General features: G+C 39.5%; 1 protein-coding gene across 2 annotated transcripts in view; it reads right to left on the bottom strand.

Annotated features, from left to right (window-relative positions):
• Positions 1-26565, bottom strand: part of LOC109090991 (nuclear receptor ROR-alpha A) — a 259286-nt gene that overhangs the window by 41391 nt on the left and 191330 nt on the right. The window contains exon 1 of one of the 2 annotated variants that reach the window (XM_042715591.1): positions 16067-16242. The exons of the other annotated variant lie outside the window; for it this stretch is intronic. Within the exon in view, the coding sequence (XP_042571525.1) occupies positions 16067-16097 (31 nt within the window). The 5' untranslated portion in view covers positions 16098-16242. Of the gene's footprint in view, positions 1-16066; positions 16243-26565 lie in introns of those variants that run through there. 2 annotated transcript variants of the gene reach the window in all.

Below are 26565 nucleotides of genomic sequence, written 5' to 3' on the forward strand. Positions count from 1 at the left end.
CGCCAACTCTTCCCTCCAAAAACAGAGAATCCCCTATTCACCAACTGCATGCTTTCTTTAATGTTCATTCTTGGTGAAAGCTGGATAAAGGAGGTGCGATTTGTGGTGAAAACATCAAGGCAAGGCAACTGTCCGTCAGGGCTGCAATGTGGCTGAAGGGATGAGAAAATGTGCAGCATGTCGATAAAAATTTAATGCAAACTAATGCAAGGCAGGACTCTTCCCCACTGGCCAGAGGGAGGGGAAATGAGAGCAGGTAATTATCCCAGTGCCCGAAGGCCAAAAATGATGGAGATTGCAGAAAGCAGGGATATTTAGCCCAGCTAATGAAGGCTTGCTTTCTCTCAGTAGGCAGTGGGAGGTGAGTGTGTATCTCTATGTGTGTGTGTGTGTGTGTGTGTGTGTGTGTGTGTGTGTGTGAGGAAGATAGAGAGAGAGCTAGAGAGAGAGTCCTGTGTGTTTCTGCCCATGCAGGCGGAGGGTCTTGATAAGGCATGATTACATAATGCTCTATCCAGCGTATTGTGTGCTAACATTGGAGCTCTCTGCTGCCCCATCCCTTTCTCTCTCTGCAGGACCTGTCCAAACCAAGCCATCACACACACACACACACTGGCCCCAATAGAGAACAGAGCCTGAGGCAGCAGCCAGTGTGGCTTACTGAAAGGAATCCTTGCCTTGCGGAGATCTTTTTCTCCTGAACCTCCTCTAGGACCAAGAGTGTTTTCAGTATTGGCATTGGACAGGTTCACCTTTGCTAGACTGGAACTGAGATTAGAACCAGAACTTAATCTCATTCTACACCTACCGACAGCAAAAAACATGGTCTAATGTAATGCCATTTCGTACAGACAGTACCTGCTAAAGATTATATCATGGTTGCGGATCCAAGTAGTTCAAATTGTATGAGGGTCTTTCACACCACTTTAGTTCCAGAACTAAATGTACAGTACTAAAGTACTGGGTACTACTATTTCCCGGTACAATTTAGAGGGTTGCATTCGCACCAACAGTGTGTACTAGGAAGTGACGTAAGCCGGTCGACAGCGACGTCATTTGTGCGCAGAGTTCAACAGCGAAAACAAAGAAGAACAACTTTAACAACAGGAGGATGGAGGATGCTGTGATTGGAGCCATGTCTCACGGGTTTCACAATAATGGACATGGAATGTCGACGTATACGTAAAGCGATTGAAAGAACAGAAAGTAGGACTTAGAATCTCCAATGACAACTGGCAGTGCTACATATGCTACAAGTGCCTGCACTTCAGTGTCCGTCTATCTATAGTTGTTCTCCATACTTAAATAAATAAGTTGACACAATGTTTACAATATGTTTACACAGCATTTTAAATCATGGCGGGTGAGGGCGTTTTCGTACCTGTCTGGACAATCAAGGTATACTTATGTCACGGGTAGTACCAGTTGTGCTTGTTAGACCCTGCTCCGAAGTAGGAGATAATTTGGTTCTCGAAAAAGGCAGTCCGGTACTAAGATCGCACCCAGTTCTGGCGATGTGAAAACGCCAAAAAGTGGGTAGTTCCAATTAGTTCTTGTAATTAATTCTGGTACTATGAAAAGGTTCCCGGGATGCGAAAGGCCCTTATACCATGGTTGTAGATCCAAGTAGTACAAATCCTCATATGGGGTCAGTGCATTTCATTACCACCAGCTTAGGACCCATCAAACAAAATGTTCTTCCATAAGCCTGGATTGTTTAACCCCACTGTAAGGTCTGCACCATCTCCCCTTCCCTTTCCATAGCACTCCAGTGTAGGCAAATCGAAAGCAAGTGCTGAGTTTGTGCAGATCTCCGTAATTCTTATGAAAATTTAACCATGCTATTTGGATTCACATGCTCTCCCTAGCTAGGGCAGCCACACACTGGCATTGAAATTCTTAATTCTGTTCATCCCGGTCAGTGGAGGAAATGAACGGTAACAGGATTCTGATTTGCACGATAACCTTCCATCTCTGTACCCCAGTTACCTGTCCAGTCAGGGCTCTCTTTATCACATTAATCTGAGAATGTGTGTGGTGTGGATGCTAAGCAGGAACATTGCCTATCCGCAGTCTGAGTCAACTGGCTTTGTAAGCCGAAATGTCAATTCCAGTGTGGATCAATTATAGATTAAGTAACTGAGTAGAGGTTAGCACAGAGCATAATGTAAATTGAAGTAACTAAAGTAATCAGGTTTCTCTCAGGTTTAATTTAAAGTGTTCAATTATAACATTTCCGATGATGTAATACACAAATACTACTGTTTATTTAAGCTAATTTAAGCTTTAGTAAGGCAGTAGGGAGAAAAGTAGAGTGAGACAGAGAAAAAGACAGTGTAAGACGCATGAGTTGTGGGTTTATGGGGTAGGCCTCCTGCTATTAGAGGCAGAGCAGTACAGATCTGTTGTTTGGGTGGAAAGGAGTGCTGCTCTCCCTCCTGTCACCATCGCTGCTTGAGCACCTACACACACACATACACACACTTGCAAACACCTTTACTACACAAGCTTGTCTGTTTGCTATCCTGCTGTGCACTGGATACCACACACAGCTAAGATCATTTCACCTTACCCCTCAACAAGTTAACATACACGGGTACAAACACACACACAAGCTCTCCAACACTCCACACACATGCAAATTACTGTTTTACATAATTAAACGCATCATTTAAAATCAGGCTTTGATGGTTCCTCTAGTAGCACCTTGTCATGTGGTTGCAGCAAGCGTCTGGGACTGTGATAATTGCATCCCTGCAGTAGAGCTGCTGGGCTGTGCAACAAACAGGGAATTAACCAGCAGGTCCAACACTCATATCCTCATTGCACTCACAGAGAGCCTGATAGACGACTGTAGCATGTTGGGATGTAGACAACGCACGCTCACGTATGTACAAGCTTGCTTGTTCATGCCTGTTCTTGAAACGCGAGAGAATGGTATCCTCTGAAGCTGTTAATGAGCAAATGGAAGGCATTCCTTCAAGACCTGCTTTACGAATTCTCCGCTAATGTGGGTTCGCTTCACTCCATCCTCTGGGAGGAATGGAAGTGGTTGCAGTTGGCGGGGCTGTGCCAGATGGGGGTGGAGACAAATGCAGTAGATTCACAGGCGTTATTAATGGAGAGCTGCCATCCCAAACGACCTTGAGCGGAGCAAGCCACCCACCACAAGAGAGAGGGCACATTTGAACTGTATTTAGACAACAAACGCCAGGCACTGGGGGGAACATGGTGAGCAAACAGTGCCACTATTCTACAACTAATCCCATCTCAAAGACTCACTGGCTGTTCCACCAACACTCCGGGAACGTTCCCGCAACCAATCATATTTTACAGCGCAATGCTCTGCGCACCAAAAATAGATCTCGATTCATGCCGCATACACATTAATTCCATAAATCTCAATTTGTTTCCTGCATAATAGGAGCTCTGGGCTGAAATGAATCTTTTTACCATTTTTATTTTTTGGATAGGTTGAAAAGTAACCCCCTCATCTTTGCATGATTTACTCAATGTATTTGTTTGGGGGTTGTGCTGTTATGATATCAAAATCAATGAGGCAGTCTTCCAAACATACCAGTTATATTATCTCACTGGAAAATATAATACACTATAATAACCAACCAGCCATTTGTAATTGAATACCAGCAGCACAAACATATCAACAGCCTGTACAGAAAAAACAAAAAAAACAAAACAACCTTTGAACTTAGTGAGACCAAATAACTATGTTTAAATTCAAATAATCACTGCATAAATAAACGTTGCTATAGTGTACAATTTATAATCAATAATAAAAAATAGGGCGGTTCTCACTGTTCTTTCCATTTCAGGTATTGTAGTCTCCACAAATGAGCTGAACAAATAAACAAGGTATATTAAATCTGAAATGTGCAGTGCTTTGGTACTTCAGAACCAGTATTTAGAAAATATGCTTTAGAGTTCTTTACAAACTTAAAAATTAAGCACAAATCTGGCCTACAAGTGAGACCTTGTGACCCAATTGCTTAAAATACAATAAAATACAATACTAAAATATTTTTAACAAATATAAATGCAAATTATAATATAAAAATATATATAATTATTATATGTAATTATTACATATAATTACAAATCCAAACCTGACGCAAACCCAAAGCTGTACATCCAACAGTCTGTTGTGTCCCATAAGACTCTAATATATTTTCAAGTAATAAGTGAACCCTATAGTTATATATGCAAATATATAAAAGAGTTATACATATATACTTAAAAACATATTTTTACATATAACGTCCATCTAATATCACAAAGTTTCAGTCATTATTTTGTTTTTGGGGTGGGGTAAAATATTTTTTTTATACCAAATAGCAGTTTCAGCTACATATTCAGGCCGATTCGAGGTCCTACCCTGCGGCCCACAACAGAACTATGCTTCATTGGCTTCACTGTGTGAGTTTCACTGTTAACCTGTCTTTCAAGGACACCATGATGACATTTTTATATTCCACCCTTAAAAAACGAGGGTAAAACTGTCCCGAGAAGTGTTTAAGAATTCATCGCTCTCACACAGTCCCTCTGTCTTTAGATTTAGAGGATGTGCAGGACTCAATTGATTTCAGCTTGAATTGATCAATAATGTGCTGACTCGCAGTCTGTCTGTGTATGAGACAATATAAGGAAGAGAATATTTTTACTATCGGCCTGATAATTACCACAGGGATTGCTAATGAGTGGTGCGCCGTAAACGAACACAATAGCAAGCACTGTTTACTTGAGGTTGCTCAAGCTTGGGAAAGAACGAAAACAAACACACACACATACACACACACGTAAATCCCTTTTGTATAAATTATGAAACTCCCTAAACCTCTAAACCAAGCAACAACGTATCCCACAACAGATCAAAGGCTCGGTCTAATCAATGCCTATGAAATATGTCAAAGATCAAAAAACGAGACTCCTCGACCGGGCCAGCTGCCCATTATTGTGCTAACGTCTCCCAGAGAATTTTCACACTTCTCTCATCAACAGCTTTATTTACAATTTCAGCTCATAATTAAAGCTAGCTGGAGTCTCGCGCTAGAGTAGCCATGAAATTCGATCGTAGCCGCAAAGAGAGAACATACAGCAGCTGATGTTAAGGATGCTCAGCCGCTGATCTGGTTTAATCTTGGGGATGTTTGTAACACATCACTGTAATGAGCTTCAAAGAGATCGTGTTTTCCTCCCGCATGCGTTAATACCAGTTTAGACACCGGGCATTGGGAGAAAATGCATTTTATAACAAAGGCATTTGTGCGAATGCAGACTTTGGTGTCTGTTTCCTTTTGCCTTTTACTTGTAAAACGTAAACTGTTAAAAGCATAAAACCTGCTGTTCAGATGAGATCAGGCAAACCCACCAACACATATGCACGCAGTGCACAGATGTTTAATTTGTCTACCATTTTCTGTCTTTCTCTGTGGTCTCCATATAGAAACACACACACACAAACCACATACCAGCCACCACATACACAAAAGCAACATGCACACATCTTCCTTACAACATCTCTTAAGCATCTCGCAACAAATCTCGTCGTGTCTCTACTGTCTGTGTGTAAGTGTCTCAGACAGTGTGGTTGCACAGTCTCACGTGAGGGCATGCTTTGTCTCTCATCCTCACAGCGGTCTATCTGTTTGTATGTTTCATAACTTTTTTTTAAGTGCAAAATCAAGTTTACAGCTTGATTGTCTCACACAGAGAGTTTTTTTTTTTTTTTTTTTTTTGCTGTAATACAGGGGAGACTGGGGTCAACTGTGCCACTTTTATTGTTTTTTTTTTTTTTTAGGCAAAACAAAACATGGGGATTTTTTTTATTTGAGGGGGAGTTGGGGCACAAAAGAAGTACATGGAAACTTGATTTGAAACTCTGAATTGAATTTGACTTAAAAACAAACAAAAAGAATGAAGAAATTACAAGCAATAGCACAAATACATACAATAAAATAAAGGTAAAAATCCACGCCACAAGGATGCGCTGTTTCTACGTGTATTTAGCATCCTTAACATCCTTGTGGCGAGGCTGATACAGAAGAGCATACGCAGCATACAGTGATATGGAGAGACACAGAGGAGACTGTTGACAAAGGAATTGTTTAATAAAGTTATTTTTGTTTTCTTCGCCTACAAAAAGTGTTCCTGTCACTTCATATAACCCAGATTGCACATCTGATGGCAGATGGAGTGTTATGACAATGACTTTCATGCCTTTTCTGGACCTTGACACTGTTATTTACTTGGCAGTCTATGGGACAGTCACAGGCCTCCCGGGTTTTATCTAAAATATCTTAAATTGTGTTCCAAAGACCAACAAAGTTTTTACGGGTTTGGAACGACATGGGGGTAAGTGATTAATGACAAAATTTTAATTTTGGAGTGAAGTATCCCTTTAAGATATAACCAGCTGTGTTTATGTGAATAAACAACAAGACGGGTATTTTTACATAGTTTTGTGTATTTGATCATTTACACACAATAAACCATAAAAATGAACTTAATTTGTATTTGTGAGCTATTTGAGCTGGCTTTATGTGTTTGCAGGAATTTCTCAAATGATAATCACGGAACCTGCTGGAATTAGTAAAATTATACACAATACCTGCAATTTAAATTCAAGCCCTGATTGTAGCCAAATATATCGTAGAATTGTGAAAAAGCATAAGATATTTTTTAAGCCTGCATAATGCAGTCATTCTCTGTCTGGAAAGAGATTTCACTCTTTGTGAAGACAAGACGCTATAATTCACAGCCGCCCACATTGTGTAACTGGTAACAGAGTGATGGTATTCATAGAGTGACACTCTAAGACGAGTGCTGGTCTGAGAGGCTGTGATAGTGATTCAGAAGGCTCTCTGTGGACAAGCGTGTTGTGTCCTTCAGTCGACATATGAGACGAATTAATGCAGCTATCATCACCGTTCCAGTGCCTCGAAACTATTGACAAAAACAAAACAAAGAACAGAGTAAGGAGTGCAGACGACTGCTGCTGTGTAATGACCAGTCACTGCATGGGAATAAAGATGGTGGTTGTGATCTATTAAAAAGGAAAAGGAGTGAGAAAGATTTTTGGGGTGATTTTTGTTTTTGTGGTTTTTAAGGTGTATGTGGCAGAAAAACCAATTCCACATACCTTACTAGGAAAATTGGTGGCATTTTCAACTGGGGACACTTAAAGCATAAAAAATATACACTCTCAGAAAAAAAAATGGTACAAAAGCTGTCAATGGAGCAGTACTTACTAAAATGCTGTTCTTTATTGTCTAAGCACATTTTTGATGTGTTTTAGGATGTTTTTAGGGATTGGGCCAATAAGATAGACTGAAATGTGGACTCTGAGTTTACTGCCTCTGTGCTGATGCGGCTCTTGTTCAGGATGGACAGCTTCACAACGTACTTCCAGACAAAGGAAAAGAAAGAAAAAGGGAGGGAGAGAGAGGGGAAGAACAGACAAGAACCTGTGCTCAGCAGAGGGAGAGCTCATCTCAAAACAAGGAGCCCAGGGGAACAACAAAAGAAGAGAGATGGGGTAAGAGAGGAGAAAAAAAGCCTTCAAAACAACAGCAAAACACTATTGGCTCTCCAGAGCAGACTCTTGGTGAATGCCAGCACTCCATGTAATCTCTGATTGATAGATAGATAGATAGATAGATAGATAGATAGATAGATAGATAGATAGATAGATAGATAGATAGATAGATAGATAGATAGATAGATATATAGATAGATAGATATAGAAGAAAATGAAATAGTGATGACATAACTTTCAACTGTGGGTAAACAGTTTCTTTAAGAGACTGTAAAAAAAGGAGCAAACAGCGAGAAAACGAAAGAGACACAGAGCCAGTCAGTCCAGGCTTCATTATCTTTGGCATCTCATTCTAAATCAGTGCAGTTTTGGGTAGAATGGATGCTGACATGCAAACTGCTCCACACAACAGGGAATGAGCTCCTAATCAGTAATCAGACTGTCTGTTTAAACGGTAGGGGCTCTGGGTTTCACTCTGGCACAGGTCAAGGGCCTCTCCACAGTCCCTCTTCCCTACTGTGGTAAACCCATGCATTGCTACAGAGCAAACAGAAGCCCCAACCATCACCCCACGGGACTCTTAACGGGCAAACAATTCCTGTCATCTCAAATGTCAGTGCTCTGTTCTGACTAGCAAAGCTATTGCTTCTAATTGATTTTGTTGTGATACATTATTTTTAAGGAATGAATGCAGTTGAGGACATTCATTCTAATGATGCTATTTGCTTGGGTTTCTATTGAAAACATTCTGTTTTTAAAAACTTCAGGAAACGTCAGGAAAGCTCTGGTGATTTTATTGTATGCTTTAAATAAATAAATAAATAACAGAAAAAATCCTTTCATCTTCATCATTAGTACGGAGGCATGACTTAATTTCTAATAAATATATGTGCATATATAACACGTTTCAGAGGTCGGTGGGGCTGAGAATGGCTGGCTTTGTTGTTGTGAAGAATTAAATTCATGCCATGTGGTTTGTTTAGAACACAGCAGGCCTAATCAAAGTAACCTTGAGATACAATTTCACGCTTAGACTGCATGCAGACTTTCAGAAGACGACGTGCCAACGTTTTTTGTGATATAACTGCAGTCGTGTTTCTATATGAAAGCTGTACCAGGTTCACACACACAGACAGCAATTAAACGGTAAGTCTCTGTGCTTCTGGTTGCCATTAGGTGTCTGTACTCTCCTGTATAAGTATGAACTACAACTGTCATGTCAACTCCATAGGTGTCATGAACAAGGCCTGGTCACCTTGTCTCCAAATTGCTTTCAGTGTGAACGCATCATTAGGTAAAAGTTGTACCTTCCAATTTACTTTCCAAAACATTTTCAAAAAGTACTATATTTTCATCTGTCACACTGCCACCTAGTGGTTTGGAGTGTCATTTAGCTTTCAGTTGTTTTTCGATTTGAGTGAGTACAGGTGCTTGATCAGGAGGAACATACTGGATAAGAGTGAAACAGCGGGACCCTCAATGGCCCCGGCAGGAACCCCTCTAAATCAACTCAATGTTGCTCATCTCCCTTCCACAATCAAGCCTCCCACTTGAAGCTGCTTCTATTGTTCTGCCTTCCTCCCGCTCCTTCTCCCTCTCTCTCTTTCAGTCCTTTTCCCTAATCTCATAAAAATTCAGAAGGATACTCCCACATTTTGCTCCTCTCTCCCCTGCCATTCTTGAGAACATTAAAGCTGATCTCCATGGTGAAGAAGGGAGGATGAACCCCCTGGCCTCTCAAGTATGCACTCCGTGGCACCCTGCTCCTCGCTGTGAACCAAAAGTGAGGCCTCTTTTTTGATATGTCATTTTTTTTATGGACGTTTCAAATTTCAAAACACAACTTTACCTGACTGATACCTGAATTCCAAATCTTAAATTTATGTCCTCAAGTACTTGGAAGACTGCTTGATGTGCATATAAAAGATACTTGAACTTTAAAAGCTGTAGATTGTCATTGCAATGTGAGAGAAACTAGAGAAAAGAGAAAAGTTCTAAGAATAGACCTGCATTATCTCTCTTATACCTCTATGGATCCTTCCTGCCTGAGCCGTGCGTAAAATCTGCAGAATAATGACACTCGGAATAATTGAAACACTGTATAACTTGATGACAAAACAATACGGATTGCGTCTCGAACAAATAGTTGAAATATTATCCAAGTGTGCTCAGCAGAGTTCTGACAAACCTTCCTCTTCTTCTGAAATGAGATTGGCAACAAAGGCTGAAATCGTAACCTTCGGAACAACAATAACAAAATCGAGACAAACCCACTCCCGGATCAGACTCTGTGGGTTATGAATGACTTGAGACAAGCCTCAGAGGTCTCTGTTTATGTCACAGCAGGGTCACCGTAGAGTGAGGAGAAAGAGAGACAATCAGATCTCATCTACCTCCCCTGGGTCAACCCTCTTTCTTTCAATCGCTCACTCTCTCCAAACACAAACAACTACACTCCTTCATGCATGCCTGCAGTGCAGATTTGATTACCTGAAAAGCCTCGACAACCCTTTCCAACTCTTGTTGGAGAAAGCGGGTCAAATCTGTGAGCTCACAAGAAAGATGATACCGGTCCGATGGAGTTGGGATAAGAGATCTGACATCTTCAGGGTAGAAAAAGCAGGTTTGTCTGTCTAAAAGGATTTGATTTACCCAGGGATTAATAGCACAAAACATGGGTTTGAGGAGTAGGGCTCCCGGGAACTCCAGAAGGCAGGGTGGCGTAGTCAGCACTGGGGGTTTCTTACTCATCCGTTTAGGGGCAAAGAATGGGGAAAGCAGCCTAGACACCAGTCCTGAGTTTCTGTTGCACACATCTCCATTCTTTTATATATGAGTCTAACAAAACGCAAAATTGATAATGCTTTTTCCCCCATTTCCTCTTTGATGCAACTTCAAAAGGTTAGTGGACAGCTCTCAGAGGAGTGTTCAAAAGGAGGAAGGAGGGGCAAAAAAAGATAAGGAGAAAAAGACACCTTCCTGACAAAAAACCTGAAGAGGCAAAACAACGTGATTGGAATTGAAGTTGTGCAAGAAAAGCCCGGTGCGACTAGGAGCACCTTCAATCACCACTGTGGTTTGACGCATTTTGCCTGTGTGAAAGAGAGTAAAGAGCAAAGCGGTCTCACACAATAATCTTATTGGCATCTGCTCTTGGAGGAGTGCAAAGCGGGCACTAGTATTCACTGACCAAATACGTCCTTCCCAATTACAGCTATCTGCATCAGCTTAGTTAATAGGTTGCACTCAAGGTACATCCAACTAACCTTGGCTTGGAGTAAAATCCAACTCTGAATCATAGAATCTTCAGTAAACCCTGACCTGGTGGACTGGGACTGCTCTGCTCCCAGGTACTCTTTGAAGACAAATGAGGCAGTATGTATAATTTTCACCACTGTTTGTCTGGGATACCCACACTTTTTCTTGTGCATTCTGTCTATCCACTTCCTTATTCCCCTTGTCTTCAAATCAAAACAATCTCTTACTCTTTCCCAACTTCATTTGAGTGTGAGAATAATCACCTTTCACCCTCTCTGTGTTTGAGAACACAGATCATTTGTGCATATGTGCACTTCATGCAAGCACCATCGGTGTGTGTGTGTAGGTGCAGCTGGACCTGTGGTGAATGTGTTATCAGCGCAGTACTGTGAGAAGGAGAATTCTGGCAGGCCTGAAATACATTCTGACAGCTTGAGAGATCAAAGGGTTCCTTATGACTGTGCTCTTAACGTGGAGTCAATGTAGGAAATTACTACGAAGGCGTGAGACGACTATCCCTCTGAACAGTCAGATCTCTCGAACATAAAAAAACAATGCTTGATGCCTCACGAAATCTTCAGCAAATGGTTCAATAATCAGTAGACCTTATAGCTTGAAGTGTTTAGTCAACATCAAACAACATTCCAATTACTTTCATAATGTGACATTTACGAGTGAAATGGGATATTCGGCAAGATAAAAATAAAGGATGGGACTTGATCTATCTGTCAAGAATTGATTGGATCACTGGCACCTGCTAGTTGTAACTTACTCTGGGTAAAAACAATACTCTCGGTCCAAGATAGGTTTGGCTCAATAGACAGAACATGTTGCATAATTTTGATTACCACAAAAATTAATTTGATTAAAAACAACAGACGTGTCAAAATGTTTAGTAATACACAATATTTGACAAATGCTGCTGACTGAGATGAACTTGGGTATTGCATATTAGTAAAGTAAATAGGGTCAATATTTGTTTCACGTTGACTTAAAATCTAAGGGGATAAAATTAGCGCAGGTTTGATTGAGCGGAGACAGAAGCATCTGATGCAACAAGGATCTATTTTCTTTGGAGTGGAGATTGTCTTGCCTGCCAAGAGTCGAGACTGGCACATGGGACTCATGCCAAACTGTCCAAGGTGCCAGGGCTCAGATGTAGCGTGAGGATGGGTGTGTCCGTGCATGGCATGGGTAACCAGGAGAAGTGCCAGATTACAATTCTACAGAGAAACTCTCTCTCTCTTTCTTTTTTCTACTCTTTCGTTTGCTCAGTCTCGAATTCACTCATTCATCCCCTTTCTTCCTCTTTCTTTCTCTGTCCATCTTCAGACCGTCTGGATGCTTTTTTTAAACACACTCTCTCTCACACACACACACACACCACTGGAGCTAAATCAAAAATCTATGCTCTCAATGGCCAGTCAATATCTCATTAAGCAGTCACCGTGCCCAAGCTGGCAGGTAATGCATTTCACAGTTCTGACACACACTCATACACACTCTGACAGTCTCTCTCGCTCTCGCTCTCAAATGCCACACACTGTAATAACCTGTGGAAATGTGCCACTCAGTTTCTTTCACAAGCTGTGGTGGAATATGGTCACTCAACCTCCAAGGAGAAACGATGATAGACTGTGTGTGTGTGTGTGTGTGTGTGTGTGTGTGTGTGTGTGTGTGTGTGTGTGTGTGTGTGTGTGTGTGTGTTTGCGCATGTATGCTCTTATCAATCCAAAGCCCACTTCCACACACCAGGATTGATCCCTTGGTTTGATCCAGTCATGTCTTTTGGCAGGTCTAGACTGGACTAGATTAAAGTCGATTACACAGCAGTCAGACATTATTCTGCAATGACATTAAGTATAAAACTAATCTTGTGGTGCAAAATTCTGACAAAACATACTCTACAAAAGTATGCAAATGTGAAAATGTTGTTTTGTTGTACTGTACACACTTTTGTCCTTGCATTGCTCTGGCATTAACTAACCTCATTATTTAAGGTGGGGATAGTGTTATCGTCAAACACCTGTCCAGTTAAACAATGACCTGCAAGAACATGACCATAGAAGAAAAGATTATGCAACAGCTAGCAATAGTGCCTCCTGTGGCTACCATGAGAATGCAACCAGTTTTAAATTGCTTTCTTAGATGTTTCAGTATACGAGACAGTGACATTAGAGTACATTTCAGGCCTTTAATATATAATTTTTTTTTTTTTTTTTTTTTTTTTTGATATACGTATAAATATAATATATAAGTTCTTTTACAAATTTTTACTTTTTTTTTCCCAGGGTTTTTACATTCTGGACTTCTGAAACCACCAAAATGTGCTTTAACATTTTGGAATACATTTGAGTATGCTTCAGTCCTTATATTCAAATAGCTTTTTTGCCCATTACAATAAAGTCTGGTTTAATTTAAAACTTATTCTGACCAAGAATTGGCTACTTACAGCATATCATCTATAAAAAGATAATAGCTTTTAACACAACATTCAAAGACACATACAATTTATGTGATAAATTCATTTTCAAATGTAGGTTTTTACATTTTGAACTTTTGAAACTGCCAAATGCTTAATATGCAAAAACATTAACACCATAGCAAGTGGCACTTAAACATCCATAAAAGTGACTCCTTACCCCGCTCCATTGCAAAATCTGGAGCTGCTGCAGAAATAGTCCTCTTAACACTCCTGCTGGCCAGTAAACTCGCTCTTTATTTTTAACCCTAGCTAGTGGGCTACATCTTTACTTCAACTTAATCTGATTTTGCCTGCCCTCTTTCTGTCCTTTGTGGCTAACTGGATTACTGCCAATCTTGTTAACCTCTGCTGTATTACCAAAGTGCCCAGAGAATCACTCTAGTCAAGAAGACTCAACTAGCCTATTGACTTAAGAGAGAGAGAAAGAGCAAGCCACTAACGTTCACTTGCATGCAAATATTATTTGCTTTAACTTTGTTTGTAACATCTACATGCATTTATATTCATTCTGGTCTGGTGCTTCTCAGAACACGTGCAAACTGCATACAAAAAATGTCAGAAGATTTCAAACAGCCCTTTTCCAACATACTTTATAGCTTATTAAAGGGTTAATTACCACACAGATGAAACAGCCCTGTTTTTTTCTGTCTTTGGCACATCAAACAACTCTCTTTAATTATGTAATTAATATTTGGAGTTTTCATCTTAATTGTGTGGAGCAGGCTAGCTTATTTGCATAGGGTAATGAGAGGGATGTTTTCATTACAGGTAATTAGGTACTTGAAAGGCAAGTGTGTGGCTAGGAGGCTGGGAAAGAGGAAAGGAAAAAGGAGGGATGATCGGAAAAAGAGCATCTGTAACAACATGCCTGTCAAATGACTTGTAAAGCAAACACTTAGTAATTGCCAGACGTAAATGAAATGTGGTTTCACAGCAAAATCATAGTCGCAATCAGTCAACTGCTCTGAAAAACGTTGCTGAACTGAAATGAGATTTCATGAAGGCATTTACAAACAAACAAACAATAAATAAATGAGCAATCATGTCTATTCATGATTTTTAAGTTTCAGCAGTTTCAAAATTAAAATTACATACAAATACAAGGTGTCTTCAATAGAAACCATAATATTAATACACAATGCTTTCAAAATAATTGAGTCCACGCAAACTGTATCAACCTCTCTAAAACATTAGAACGCCTTTTATTAAAGAGTTAGACACCCTGTAAATGTGTTTTGGTTCTATGATTATGCATTCCTCCAGTCTCCAAGAGCTCTATTTTCAGTTTGTAAGCCTCTTCAGAACAACCTACACATGAGACATGGGGTCAGAGGCTATCTCATACACCTGCTCCAGCTCACACACACAAACACACACACACACACACTTGCACAATCATACCCACAAACACACATCAATGGCTGCCTGCTTGCATGCAAAAAAACTAAACCCACACGTACACTCAGACAACATGCTTTCACATTCAGATGCCTGAGAAGGTATGAACAATCCAAATACTCAAAGATCTGAAAAAGACGGAAAAAAGGTTCATAAAACATAAACTTTAATACACGTCCTTGTAATTCCTTGCAAAATCAAGTTGGAAAATTTGCATAAATATTTTATTACTCAATATTACAAATAGGGCTTAGCGATGCATTTTGATGCTGCATAAATCTATTTAATACATAACTATTTAACTGAGCTCCAACACACAGATACAAGAATTTCAAGGTGGTTCGGTTAATGCAATAACTGCGAGTGCAGTGGAGGTGAACTGTCGAAGAGCTTTCAGTGGGAGATTCACGGAGAGTGTGCGAAGGAGAAGATTGCTGTTACCGCAGCTCAACACCAACATCCACCGCTTTTTCCACTTTCAACACCTCTCTCCTAATACAGAATGACAGCCGTGTGTGTGCACAAAGAGGAGGGAGTGTGTGTAGTGGCATGGATGCACAGAGAGTGTATGTATTTTAAAGTGTATGTATATTAATAAAAAGAAAGAGAGAGACTTCAAATGAAAACAAATGAATGTGAGAATGCAGGTTATCCAGCCTAGAGACGGCAGATGAGTGTGTGTGTGTGTCTGTGTGTGTGTGTGTGTTATGGGGGGTGGGGATGGGACCGGCGAGAAGGATTACGGAGGCAGGATCAACACCAGTATAGTGGTGTGGAGTTCACCCTGGTTGTTCATGGCCCAAAAAATAGGTCAGTGGAACACAACACACACCGACGTCAACCCAAACGGCTGCCAGTCGACACATCCTGCATCCTGACTCAAACTCTCCTCGACCTTTTCCCTTCAACAACACAAAAAACTCTCGGTTTCTGACTTGGGGCAACGAGACCACCAATTCTTGTCTGAAAACTGAAACTTTGAGTGTATAAAATAATGAAAAATAATTCAATTTGTTGATTTTCCAAAATATGGAGTTTCCAACTCCATCTCAGGAACAGAAAAATCAGGCATCAGCATCCTAACATCCTCTTGTTTGACATTCAGCTGTTTCAGCAACAGAACTTTCTCATTCGTATCAAAGCACTAACTTCATTTCCTTACAAAATAGAAATGTAAAACAATGGCACAACAACAATTTCCCTGCAACAAAACTTGCACAAGCCTCAATGCCTCTCTCTCTCTCTTTACACGAGACGCTCTAACAGAGAGTTGGCTGACTATGAATAAAATCCCTTTGCAGCTCGACTCGCTCGCAAAAAAGGAAGTTTACAAAAAGGACAGACAAAACCCCGGCATGCTTTTCTCCTCTTACCTTTCATAGCTGAAATCACAAAATACATCATTAAGCTCGGCGGTCCATAGGCGAGCGGTATCGCGAGTGCTAGCTCAAGCAGTCCACTGCTGTTTCAGCAGCAGCTGGCCAGCATAGCTCTGCCGCTCAGCTGCACTCGCATGACCACACCAGAATCCATGTGACTCTGACATCAGCGCTCCCTCACTCTCAAGCCCGCCCCTGGGTTGTGATTGGCAGAGGAGGCGTCCAATGAAAGGTGAGGGGGAGGAGATAAGTGGGTTGGGTCTTTTTTCTACAGACTGCAGTGGCTGGGACCGGGCTGATGGGATGGGTGAGGGGGGCTACTGGGCGACTGTCACTGTCTCTTGTGCTTTATCGCAAACAAGCGAAAGTCATAACAGAAGCACACTACCAAACAAGTTCTTTTTTTTCAGCTTGTAAAAAACAAAGCTAAAAAAAAGTAAGGAATTATAAAAAAGGGACGACTAGGAGGTGTTTTACAATGATTATTATTATAATTATAATTATTATTACAGAACAGAAATGACTTCGAACAAGGTTTTTTTTTTTCAGCCCTCAATCAAGATGACAGAGCAACTGAGAGAATCTTTGATGGGATATATTATAAATATAAAATGATTACATTTATCATGTATAGTGACATTAAATATTTTTAAAATGCTAAATTACAGAAACATGCCATAAATGACCTAGGACCTATTAGTTATTTAAAAATTTTATATTCGATTATTATTTTAACAAACTGTCTAACAGCTTTTTACAGTTTGTTAGTTTATGTGTATTTTATATATATATATATATATATATATATATATATATATATATATATATATATATATATATATATATATATATATATACCTTCAGATAGAACATCTATCTATAGAATTTATAGAATGTAATCTAGATTAATTAGTTGACCTCACTAATCGAGTGATTGGTTGTCGAGTTGACTAGTTGTTCACTGTGATCCATTATAAGTAACTAATTCCTTAAGCAAGAGGTCCTGGACAATTTTTTTATGAGTTTAATTAGTAGACTGTACTAAAGTGTAATTTCCTAGACACCCATTCTTCACAGGTCCCGGGACATTTTCCCTTCAGACAAACGCCCTGTCATCTCTAGTATGCATGTGTGTACATATAATGTAACTAATGCTTTAGCAAAGCAGAGCTTATTTTATCATGCCAATAAAGCTGTTGAATGTAACAGTAGGGGCAAAAAAGGGGAGAATCCAAAAAAAATAAATAAAAAAGGTCATGTTTTTCTTTTGTCTTGGCACTGTGACGCCAGTGTCTCTCTTTCTGTGTGCTTAAATTAGACGGGAAGATGAGGCTGCAAACAACTCCAGATGTTTTTGGAGAGAGAGAGAGCGAGCGAGCGAGAGTGTGTTACTGGCCGTTTCTCTGACCTCCCTCCAGGAGGCTGGTTTCATCTTTTCCTCTCTTGCCGCTCGGTGTCCTGCCTGCTGAGAGAGGCGCTCACACGGGCTGCCCTGGCAGCTGAGCTCCAGAAGATAGCAGGAGAGAGAGAGGAAGAGAGAGAGACTCATACTGATCCTTCCACCACACAGTGACTGTCTGATGAGTTTCACTATCTCACCATCCTTTTCATTTTCTCTCTCCGTCGCTCCGTCGGAGACCCCCTCTCTCTAGCTCTCTCTCTCTCTCTCTCTCTCTAATAATCTGCTCAGGCTTCTTAGCAGCTGGCTGCTCATGATTCTGGTCTTAGAAAGAGCTGGCTCCGGCCACAAACCAAACCCAGCTCCATTTTGAGCTTCATAAATAAGCCCCTGCTCTTCTCATCTCCACCTTGGACTAACATGAATTTCAGATAAGAGAGAGAGAGAGAATCATATTATTGAATCATCTGAAGCATTACCTCTTATAAAAATCCTATTGAACGATTATTATTATTATTATTATTTTTTATTAAATACGTTTTATTCCCCATGTAATAATAATTTAAACAATTAACCCTTGGATTCATGAATTATCAAATCACATACACAAATTTATCCATCTTTTTACTTCAAAACAGGAATATAATCATTATTTATTTACAATAAATTAATATTTTATATAATATTCAAGTGAAAAATTATGTTTTTCAATTACCCAATCAATATTAAAAACTAGCAATATTCAAGCCCTTTTAATAAAAGTATTACTGAACAGTCTACTAAAACATACACCTTTTTTGATAAAAAACAATTTCACCTTCAATGTATATATTTAATTTTAATACGTCACTCACAAACATTTGCAATAGTAACCATAGTTTCCACTAAATACAGTAGTAACTTCTTGATAACTACTAAAATAAATAAATAAATAAATAAATAAATAAATTTAACATTGAAATTTAGAGTTCCCTGATTAATTTTTTTAGGGTTTTGTTATAGTTATAAATTGTAGAAACAATAGTATTTTAATAAAAACAACACTATTGATATCATATCACAGTATATGTATTTTTATTTAGAGTTATAAATATGTTTGTATGTGTGATTGGCTAAAGGTAAAATCTCTGTTTACCTGAATGGCTGTAGTTGATATGCCAATTTAACACCAAATGAGCAGAAATAAATGTGCTGTAAATCCCCTGAAAAAATAAATATAAAAAATAAAAAATGCAAATACACACTCTGCACCTGATGCCATAAATCTCCGAAATTACCGTCTGATCACAACCTCTTGTGTGATCCATTAGCGGCAGCAAAAATAAATTAACTCATGTTATGTCAACACTAATCCGTCAACGGTCTCTGCTTAATAAGCAAAATATAATTTCCCCTCCATGATTATCAAATGAGGTGTATCATAGATGAAAATTAGCCACGCCGAAGCAGCCGCAAAGTTGCATTAGCTGCCGTGGAGGTATTTTAGCTAGTGTCATGCTGTTCTGTTAGCATTAGTGTTAGCAGTGGGCTGTTTTGTTTCTATTAGGCTACTGTGTTTTTTTCTGTGGTGCTTGCGCTTTTGGTGAGTCAGTCAAACTGCAGATTGCGGTAAGGTTAAACTGCTTCGCTCTGCCGAGATACTTGTGGTCGGTAGATTAGCAACAGTGCTGTGGTTAGAGCAGACTGCTGAGAGAAAGGCTTTCTGAACAGCATGCTGTAGCCTCTGGGCAGTGCAGTTCAGGCGCACACGTGTGTTCGTGGAGTGGAAAAAAAGGCTACATGTGCACTCGCATGCAAAAACTAATAGCGCGTTCTCATCTTCCTATACCTCTAGATCTCTGTGCGATAACCCTAGACTACAAATGAGTTATCAGTAATGGTGGAAAAAACATGTCTGTGGCTTTGAGAGCTACTGATGAAAAGGATAGTGGAACATTTGTCTGTCGTGTGTGTGAATGTTTACAGCTGTGGGTAAATGTAGCTCATACAACGAAGTTCTTAAATTGAATATACATTACCGCATGATATAACCACTATGCCACTCATAAGGCTGATGATTATCAGTGATATACAAAAGCATTGGTCTCTACAAAATACTTGGTATTTAGACCAGCGAGGCATGTCAAATCACACTCCGTAATTTCCTAGTGTGTCCCCAAACAGTCACTGGAGATGTCGGCGTCTCTGAGGTGTCAAAAATCAAACTGTGAAGAACTGCAACAATCAACGGAGGAATTAAGTGGTGTTAATGACAACAGCTGCCACTAGACAGGCCTCGTCTTCTCCACTCCTTGTCCTGGAATGCATTTCCCCTCCTTTCAATCCCGGCTTTCCCAAACTTGGAACCCAGGCCTGTGTAGTTTTATGGTAGTCTCAGAAGACACTGCCTATTTTCTGGCAATGAATTGATTGAATTGCTTTGTTCAATCACAGCACTAACCCAACCTAGTGACCGTGAATTGCCAAGTAGGACATGTTCCTGGATTAACATCCTTATTGGTCCTGGTACAACCTTCCAATCAACCGATCAGATTATAGGGGTAGGAATAGAGAAAAGGCTAAGGTTAGGGGTCACCGGCTTGAAGAACGTTCTTCTAAATCAGCAGTTTCCTTCAGATTTATGGTTTGGATTTGGGATTAGGAACTATCGAGAAGAACGTTGTTTCAGAACCCAACAAAAGTCAGTGATCTAGAAACACATTTACTTGGCAAAAACATGGCGCCAAAGAACTTAACCTTATAACCAGTCACCTTGATTTTGCCAAGTAAGACATGCTCCTTGATCAATATCTTTTGTTGATCCTGGAACAACATTTCTGTCCAAAAACAAAGTCCCACCTTTATACCTACCCCTGAACCCTATCCATAACTTACCCATACAATCAAAGGGAAATGATTGGTGAATAAAAATGGTGTAGAAGCCCCTAACCCCGGTTATAAGTCTAAACTTGACATGATCTGCTCACTTATTTCTAAAATCTGATTGGAATATTGTTGATCAACAAGGATGTTGATCCAGGAACATGTTCTACTAGATGAAATCATGTCAACTCATAGAACCAGAGGGCAAAAATTGGGTGATGTTAACATTGTTCCAGGAACAACAAAAGATGTTGATCCAGCAACATCCCAATTTTGTAAATCACATGAAACATTATATGAGGTGAATAAGCTCAGTAAAGTGTATAACCTTTGTTTACACCACGTTTCATGTGGCATTTTTTTTGCCTCAAGCATAGCTACAATTCAATCTGGTTCTTCATAAAATGATCTTCATAAGACTAAAACTTCATATTCCAACCAACTTATTAAATCAAATATAGACCCGGCGTGGGTGTATCCCTACCCCGACCTAGCAAGGGCTAAAGGTGGGCTCTGTCAATATCGTTTCACTGTCTCTCTCCGTAAACAAGGCAGCCCTAATCAAGTGTCTGTCTCTCCACCTCCTGATTAATTCAAGCAAATGTATTTATTGTAAACAACCCCTGTGGGATGGAATTCAATTGAGAGGGGACGCAGAGCATCCACTGGTGCCCCCGAGGAGCCAGGCAGAGGACTGCAGCCGATAATGGGCTCATTAGCAGTCTGTCAGTAGCATCCCACGCACGGGCAGAACAGCAGCTGATCCTCGATCCTCTTTAACTCCTGCTTCTCCTTAACACTGAAACCACGGCAGGAAGGAGTTTGCTTTAACCGACTACTTTCTCTACTTCTGAAACCACTTTTCTTCAGATGCAAAAGAGCCATTAGAACTAAATCAATCAATAAATAAGGCACATTTTATGATACCAGAGTTGTTGTGTAATTTGAACTTAATCTGTACTGACAGTTTTGGAGATTTTAGTATTTTAGTCTCCATTCAAGTAATTTGGACCGGATGCCAAAAAATGTGATTTGCCTTAAAGAGATTTTCAAAATTACCAATGCCACACTGGACATGGCAAAATAATAATACACCAATTATATAACACTTTTCCAAGTTTAAATTAAAGTGGCCAATTTATGAAAAAAAATAAAATAAATAATAATAATAATAATAACAATATTTTGACAGATGCAGCAATGGTGTAGGAATTTAGAAACACAATTTCTTAAGTTGAAAGGTTTTAGCATGCTAACATTAGCATGCTAACAGTAACTCTGACTGTCAATAAAAATAAACACTCTCCTTGATGTCGTGCCTCAATTCATCCACTGTAAATCCTTGCTGCTAAACAAGACTAAACGACTAGTTACTGGACAACCTACTCTGATCCTATTTATTTTAATGCTGAATATTGTTTTATTCTATTATGGAAGTTAAATGTGTTACAAATGTCTAATGTATTACTGCACTCAATATAGCCTGTGACTTATTATGCATTATGTTTCTGAGCACCAAAAACCATATCCTTACATAAAATTACAGGAGCCTGTTCACTCTAGTCAACTATTCTTTGACTGGAGATTTATTGAATTACTCAGAGGTAAAGTGAAGAGGATGACAGATGTAACATATAGTATGTGAGAAGAGATTCCCTCTAGAGCTCACAGGAAGGAACTAATATGAGTCTATCAAAAGCATACATCCAACAACATGATCACCAGACAGAGGCTAAAGCTACTGCTCGATGAGGGTGACAAAAGATATATCATAGAAGTGGCACTTTCTCACAGTAATGCCGAATGTGACATGGCATCCAGTTCAGGACATTACTGAATTAAGAAGTCCCCCTAAATACACACCAACAACCTCAATATGGATCAGTTTAATACGTACGGCGAAGAGTGCGGGGGCATAATATCAAACGGTAAGCGCACGAGCCCGTATAAAACAATCATAAACCAATTTAGAGCCATTCCAGGCAATTTCCTGTGGCTTCCATCTGAGAAGAGGACTTCAATAAATCACTCCGACAACAAGGGGAATATCTATTTCCAGGATAAATAGACAAGACTATTGGGCTTCTTTTCTTCGAAAGAGAAGAAGACGTTAGAAGATGTTTTTCTTTCTTTCTTTCTTTCTTTTGAGAAACACTGAGTTTATTTTCAAGATCATTTTTAGCACTGATTTAATAATCCAGAAATGTAGGTTGGGGATATCTAATTGAGATGTTTGATCATGCTTAACCACCACAAAAGGTTCTCAAATCATCATTAAAAACTAATCTCTAAAACCAGCTAGCCACCAACAGTAAGGTGTTCGATTTCTAAAGACCCATTTCTTTTAAGGACGCTGCGGGACTCCGAATTTCACAATGCCGTGTTTTAGTCTCACAGAAGATGAAGAAAGAGGGTTATTCGACCGAAATGAATCCCCTCGACAAGATCCAGACAACGTGCTCCCACTAGCACTGCACAAAAACCAAAAATGGGTTTCTTCTGTATAATGACACTATGCTCCAAAGAATGACTCAGCCTCAGTTTTGGAAGCAATTATTGAAAAATGGGCCAATGAGATTGGTTTCATTTCACGTTTTGGATACCACTTTGGGGAGACGGCTTAAAATAAAATATTGCCAAATAACCACTTGATACTGGAACTTTCACAGTTCATATGAAATATTGAAGCTTAATTTTTATATTTAAAAACTGTTCAAACTCCTTATAGCATACAATGAGTTTTCTAACTAAGAAACAGATATTTTTCTAAAAACATTTACAAAATCATCAAAATGTAATTGTGCTGTAAGCAATGATTAATAATCAACAAAACAAAACGAGCCAAGTCACCAGACGAAACGTCTAGAGCAAATACAAACAGACTTGCCAAGAACAAAGCACGGAGACCAGAGACAGAAAGCTCTGTTTGACATGTTACTCAAACAAATCTCCAATCCTCCTCTACACTGAGCATGTTTACTTCAAATTAAATTTGAACCCTTCCAGGTATTAATAATATGGAGACATTTGGCAGTAAACAATTTGATAAGCATTAAACTCCCCTTGTGCTCAGTCTAATTGAAAACATCAGATGGCCCCAAGCGGCTGTTTGCTTGCTGTTGCTGTCGATGTTGTCGCTGCTCGGTTAGTTTTAATAGAGCAGAGATGTCAAACCAATTTCTTTGTCTTTGGGCATTTTCTCATGTTGCCAACGTGGCTGAAAGAGACAAACAAATAAATGTGTTTATGAGATTAATTTGTGAGCGATAGAGAGAGGCAGTCAAGGTGAGCTGTGAATCGCTAATAGCAAGGACAAGAAAAAAAAAAAGAAAAAAAAGCTCAGAGGACCAAAGTGAAAATACTTCAAAAATAAGAATAAGTGCCTCAGGTGTGGGATCCTATTTGAGATTGTATCAGCAGATAGATTTAACCGACTGGAGGATTTGTGCTTCACTATGGTAAATGTGTATCGCCTTAGAGCTTAAGGTAGGAGAATAAAAAACGAGTTCTTCTGTCTTAAAAAATATGAAAGGTTCTCATCCAAGACTTTGGAAAGAGAGTTCGAGCGGAGGAGACGAGGAGGAGGAGGAGGGGACATAACACCATGTACCGGGGTCTGAACCGGGGCCAGGAAGAGACATTCAGCATCCTAATGATCTCTTTCTTCCTCCCCGTGAAGCCGCATGAAACTCCCTCTCCCAGCGAAGAGGAAGTGGAGATGATAGGTAGTGGAACCTTGCCAACGTCTCTACAGGAAGTAGGGCAGGTGATTTTGGGTGTGATAATTATGGTCATAACTAGGCATGAGGGATAGGTAATAGCCCTTCTTATCCTTCATGTGGAGCTTCAGCGGTCGCTGGCAAAAAGCATGATTATGTTTTTCTTCGCGTGCCACTATGACTACTGTACGAGCCCCGCCGACTGCTGAAAAGGGCAGTGGGGGAGTGTGGCCTTTAAGGGGGAAGTTAACGAATGAACTTCATTATTGAGGAGCATACCGGGGAGACCCCCTGGAGCATGTGATGTATTACCCTGTGTCAAGGAAACACGCAACGTCCTCCCCCAACAACCACTACAGTCTACACATCCTCAATGCCAAACGGCTACATCAAATCTGAAAGAAAGTATAGGTGAATGGAGAAAAAGTTTGCTTTAGATTGAGAGAAAAATAAAACTGATTAAGAGATTAACATACTGACAACATATTGAAAAAATTTAGTTAAGATGTTGTCAGAAAATAAGCGTAATGCAACATATTGGCAGCAGTAGATTACAAAGAAATGAAAGAAATAAAACAAAAACTTATCTTGAAAAAAAAGTTTGTTTGGTTTTTTTAAAAAAAATTTATATATTCTTATTATTTGCTTACTCATTATATTTAAGAACGAGCAAAATCAAAAAGTAACAATAAAATATGTTGTACATACAGAAAAAAAGAGAAAAAAAACAACTCAGAAAGAAAAGATGAGGAAGCAAAAATGTTAACTTAAAAAACCTACTTAATCTTAATATTACATAAGATGAAAGATGAAATGAGTTACTAATAACAGTACAAAAACTCCATTTGCATATACTTCTTGTTGCTGCTACCAGTTCTCTGGTGCACCAAAGTACTTTCCGAGTTATAATTGTCAAAATGGCTTTCAACCACAACTGACACATGCAATGATTCTTTGCGTTAGTTTTAAAGTCAGAGGTGTGTCACTCTGCCACATCGCTACAGCAGCAAACCACAGAGACCCTCCGCCTCTTTGAGCACATATTTGCATTGTCCTGCAACTTTCCCTCCAACTAAAACACCATTATAGTCCACCAAGATACCGTAGCGGCAGGAGAGGCTTTATCCTCAAGATTGAGGGAGTTCTTCAGGCTACGATAATCCTTGAATTTGGCCCTTTCGGTAGGCCCAAAACAAGTCTTTTTCTTTCTTCCCTTCCATTTTTGAGCTCCTGGGCAGAGGCATTTCGGCTTTTCTCTTTTACTGTTGACTTATGATTGTGCCAGGGGTGTTTGGGAGCTATTTATCACAGGCCTGGCTCATCCGGCACCCTCACACATTAGTAATGTTCTCCACTGAGGAGTAGGCCTGTCACAGCTCTCATCCCCCAGAACCTTTGAACAAGGTAGGTCACGGCGAGGCCTCATGCATGCCCCACTTTTAGTCTTTCATGGCACCTTTAAGTTCGCACTGGGCCGCCACAAACAGAGTCAGCCTAGGGGCATCGTAGGTATGGAGTGATGCTCTTATCCAAAGCAACTTAAGGTGGAGATAGCGACAGTACTTTTCTTCTGTGTTGACGTGTGTATCGGGGCTAGGTTCTATCCATCAGACTTCAACACATTTTGAGATGTGGACTTTGCACTTAAATGTGGAGGCAGAAGAACCTGAAATGAACCAGGAAATTGCATGGCCAGGGATTAAAAATGTCTTATGCACGTATACAGTATCTATATATATATATATATAAAAAAAAAAAAATCCAATTCACATCAACACAGCCACAATAAATCAAAAGAGCTACAAAAACAAAAAGCTACTGCCATGTTTCATCAACTGAGCAACAAGAACTGAAAAGTGTGAGATAAAGAATATTCAGTGAAGGTTTTTGAGTAGCATGAGGGGTGAAAAGAGGTCTCCTATAATCAGCAAATGAAGAGGTAAGCTCTTTGGGGGAATAATAATAAAAAAAAATAATAATAAAACATTAAGACCTCTTCTTATGTTTCTTGCTGTTTTTAGATTTGTCATTTTATTTTCAGTTTGTATTTCAAATGCTGTATGAAACCAAAACATGGGATTAAGGGATAAGGTTGCTGTGTGTCAAACTTGATTCTGGTAATTTTTGGAAAAAACAACATTATCAACAACAACAAAACCCATAGAAGAGTATAATCTCTCTCTTATAAAACATACACTACTACTTAATGCAACACAAAATGAGATGAGCTCTTCTTTCTACGAATCAATCTAACTTAAAATTCCCCCTGATCTATTTGTAATCTGTGAGGCTAAGGAATGTAATATTAAAGGCACTGTTCACACAAAAATGAAACATTCATGTCATTTAACTTTTTCTGTGACACACAAAAGGAGATGTTTAGTAGAATTTCCTGTCTGCTTTTTTCCATTCAATGAAAGTGAATAGGCATACATGCTGTCAAGCTCCAAAAATTACATTAAAAATCATAAAAGTAATCTATATTACTTGTTCGCTATATTCCAGGTCTTCTG

Source organism: Cyprinus carpio, chromosome A25 (genome assembly GCF_018340385.1).
Source record: "Cyprinus carpio isolate SPL01 chromosome A25, ASM1834038v1, whole genome shotgun sequence".
Classification (NCBI taxonomy): Eukaryota; Metazoa; Chordata; class Actinopteri; order Cypriniformes; family Cyprinidae; genus Cyprinus; species Cyprinus carpio.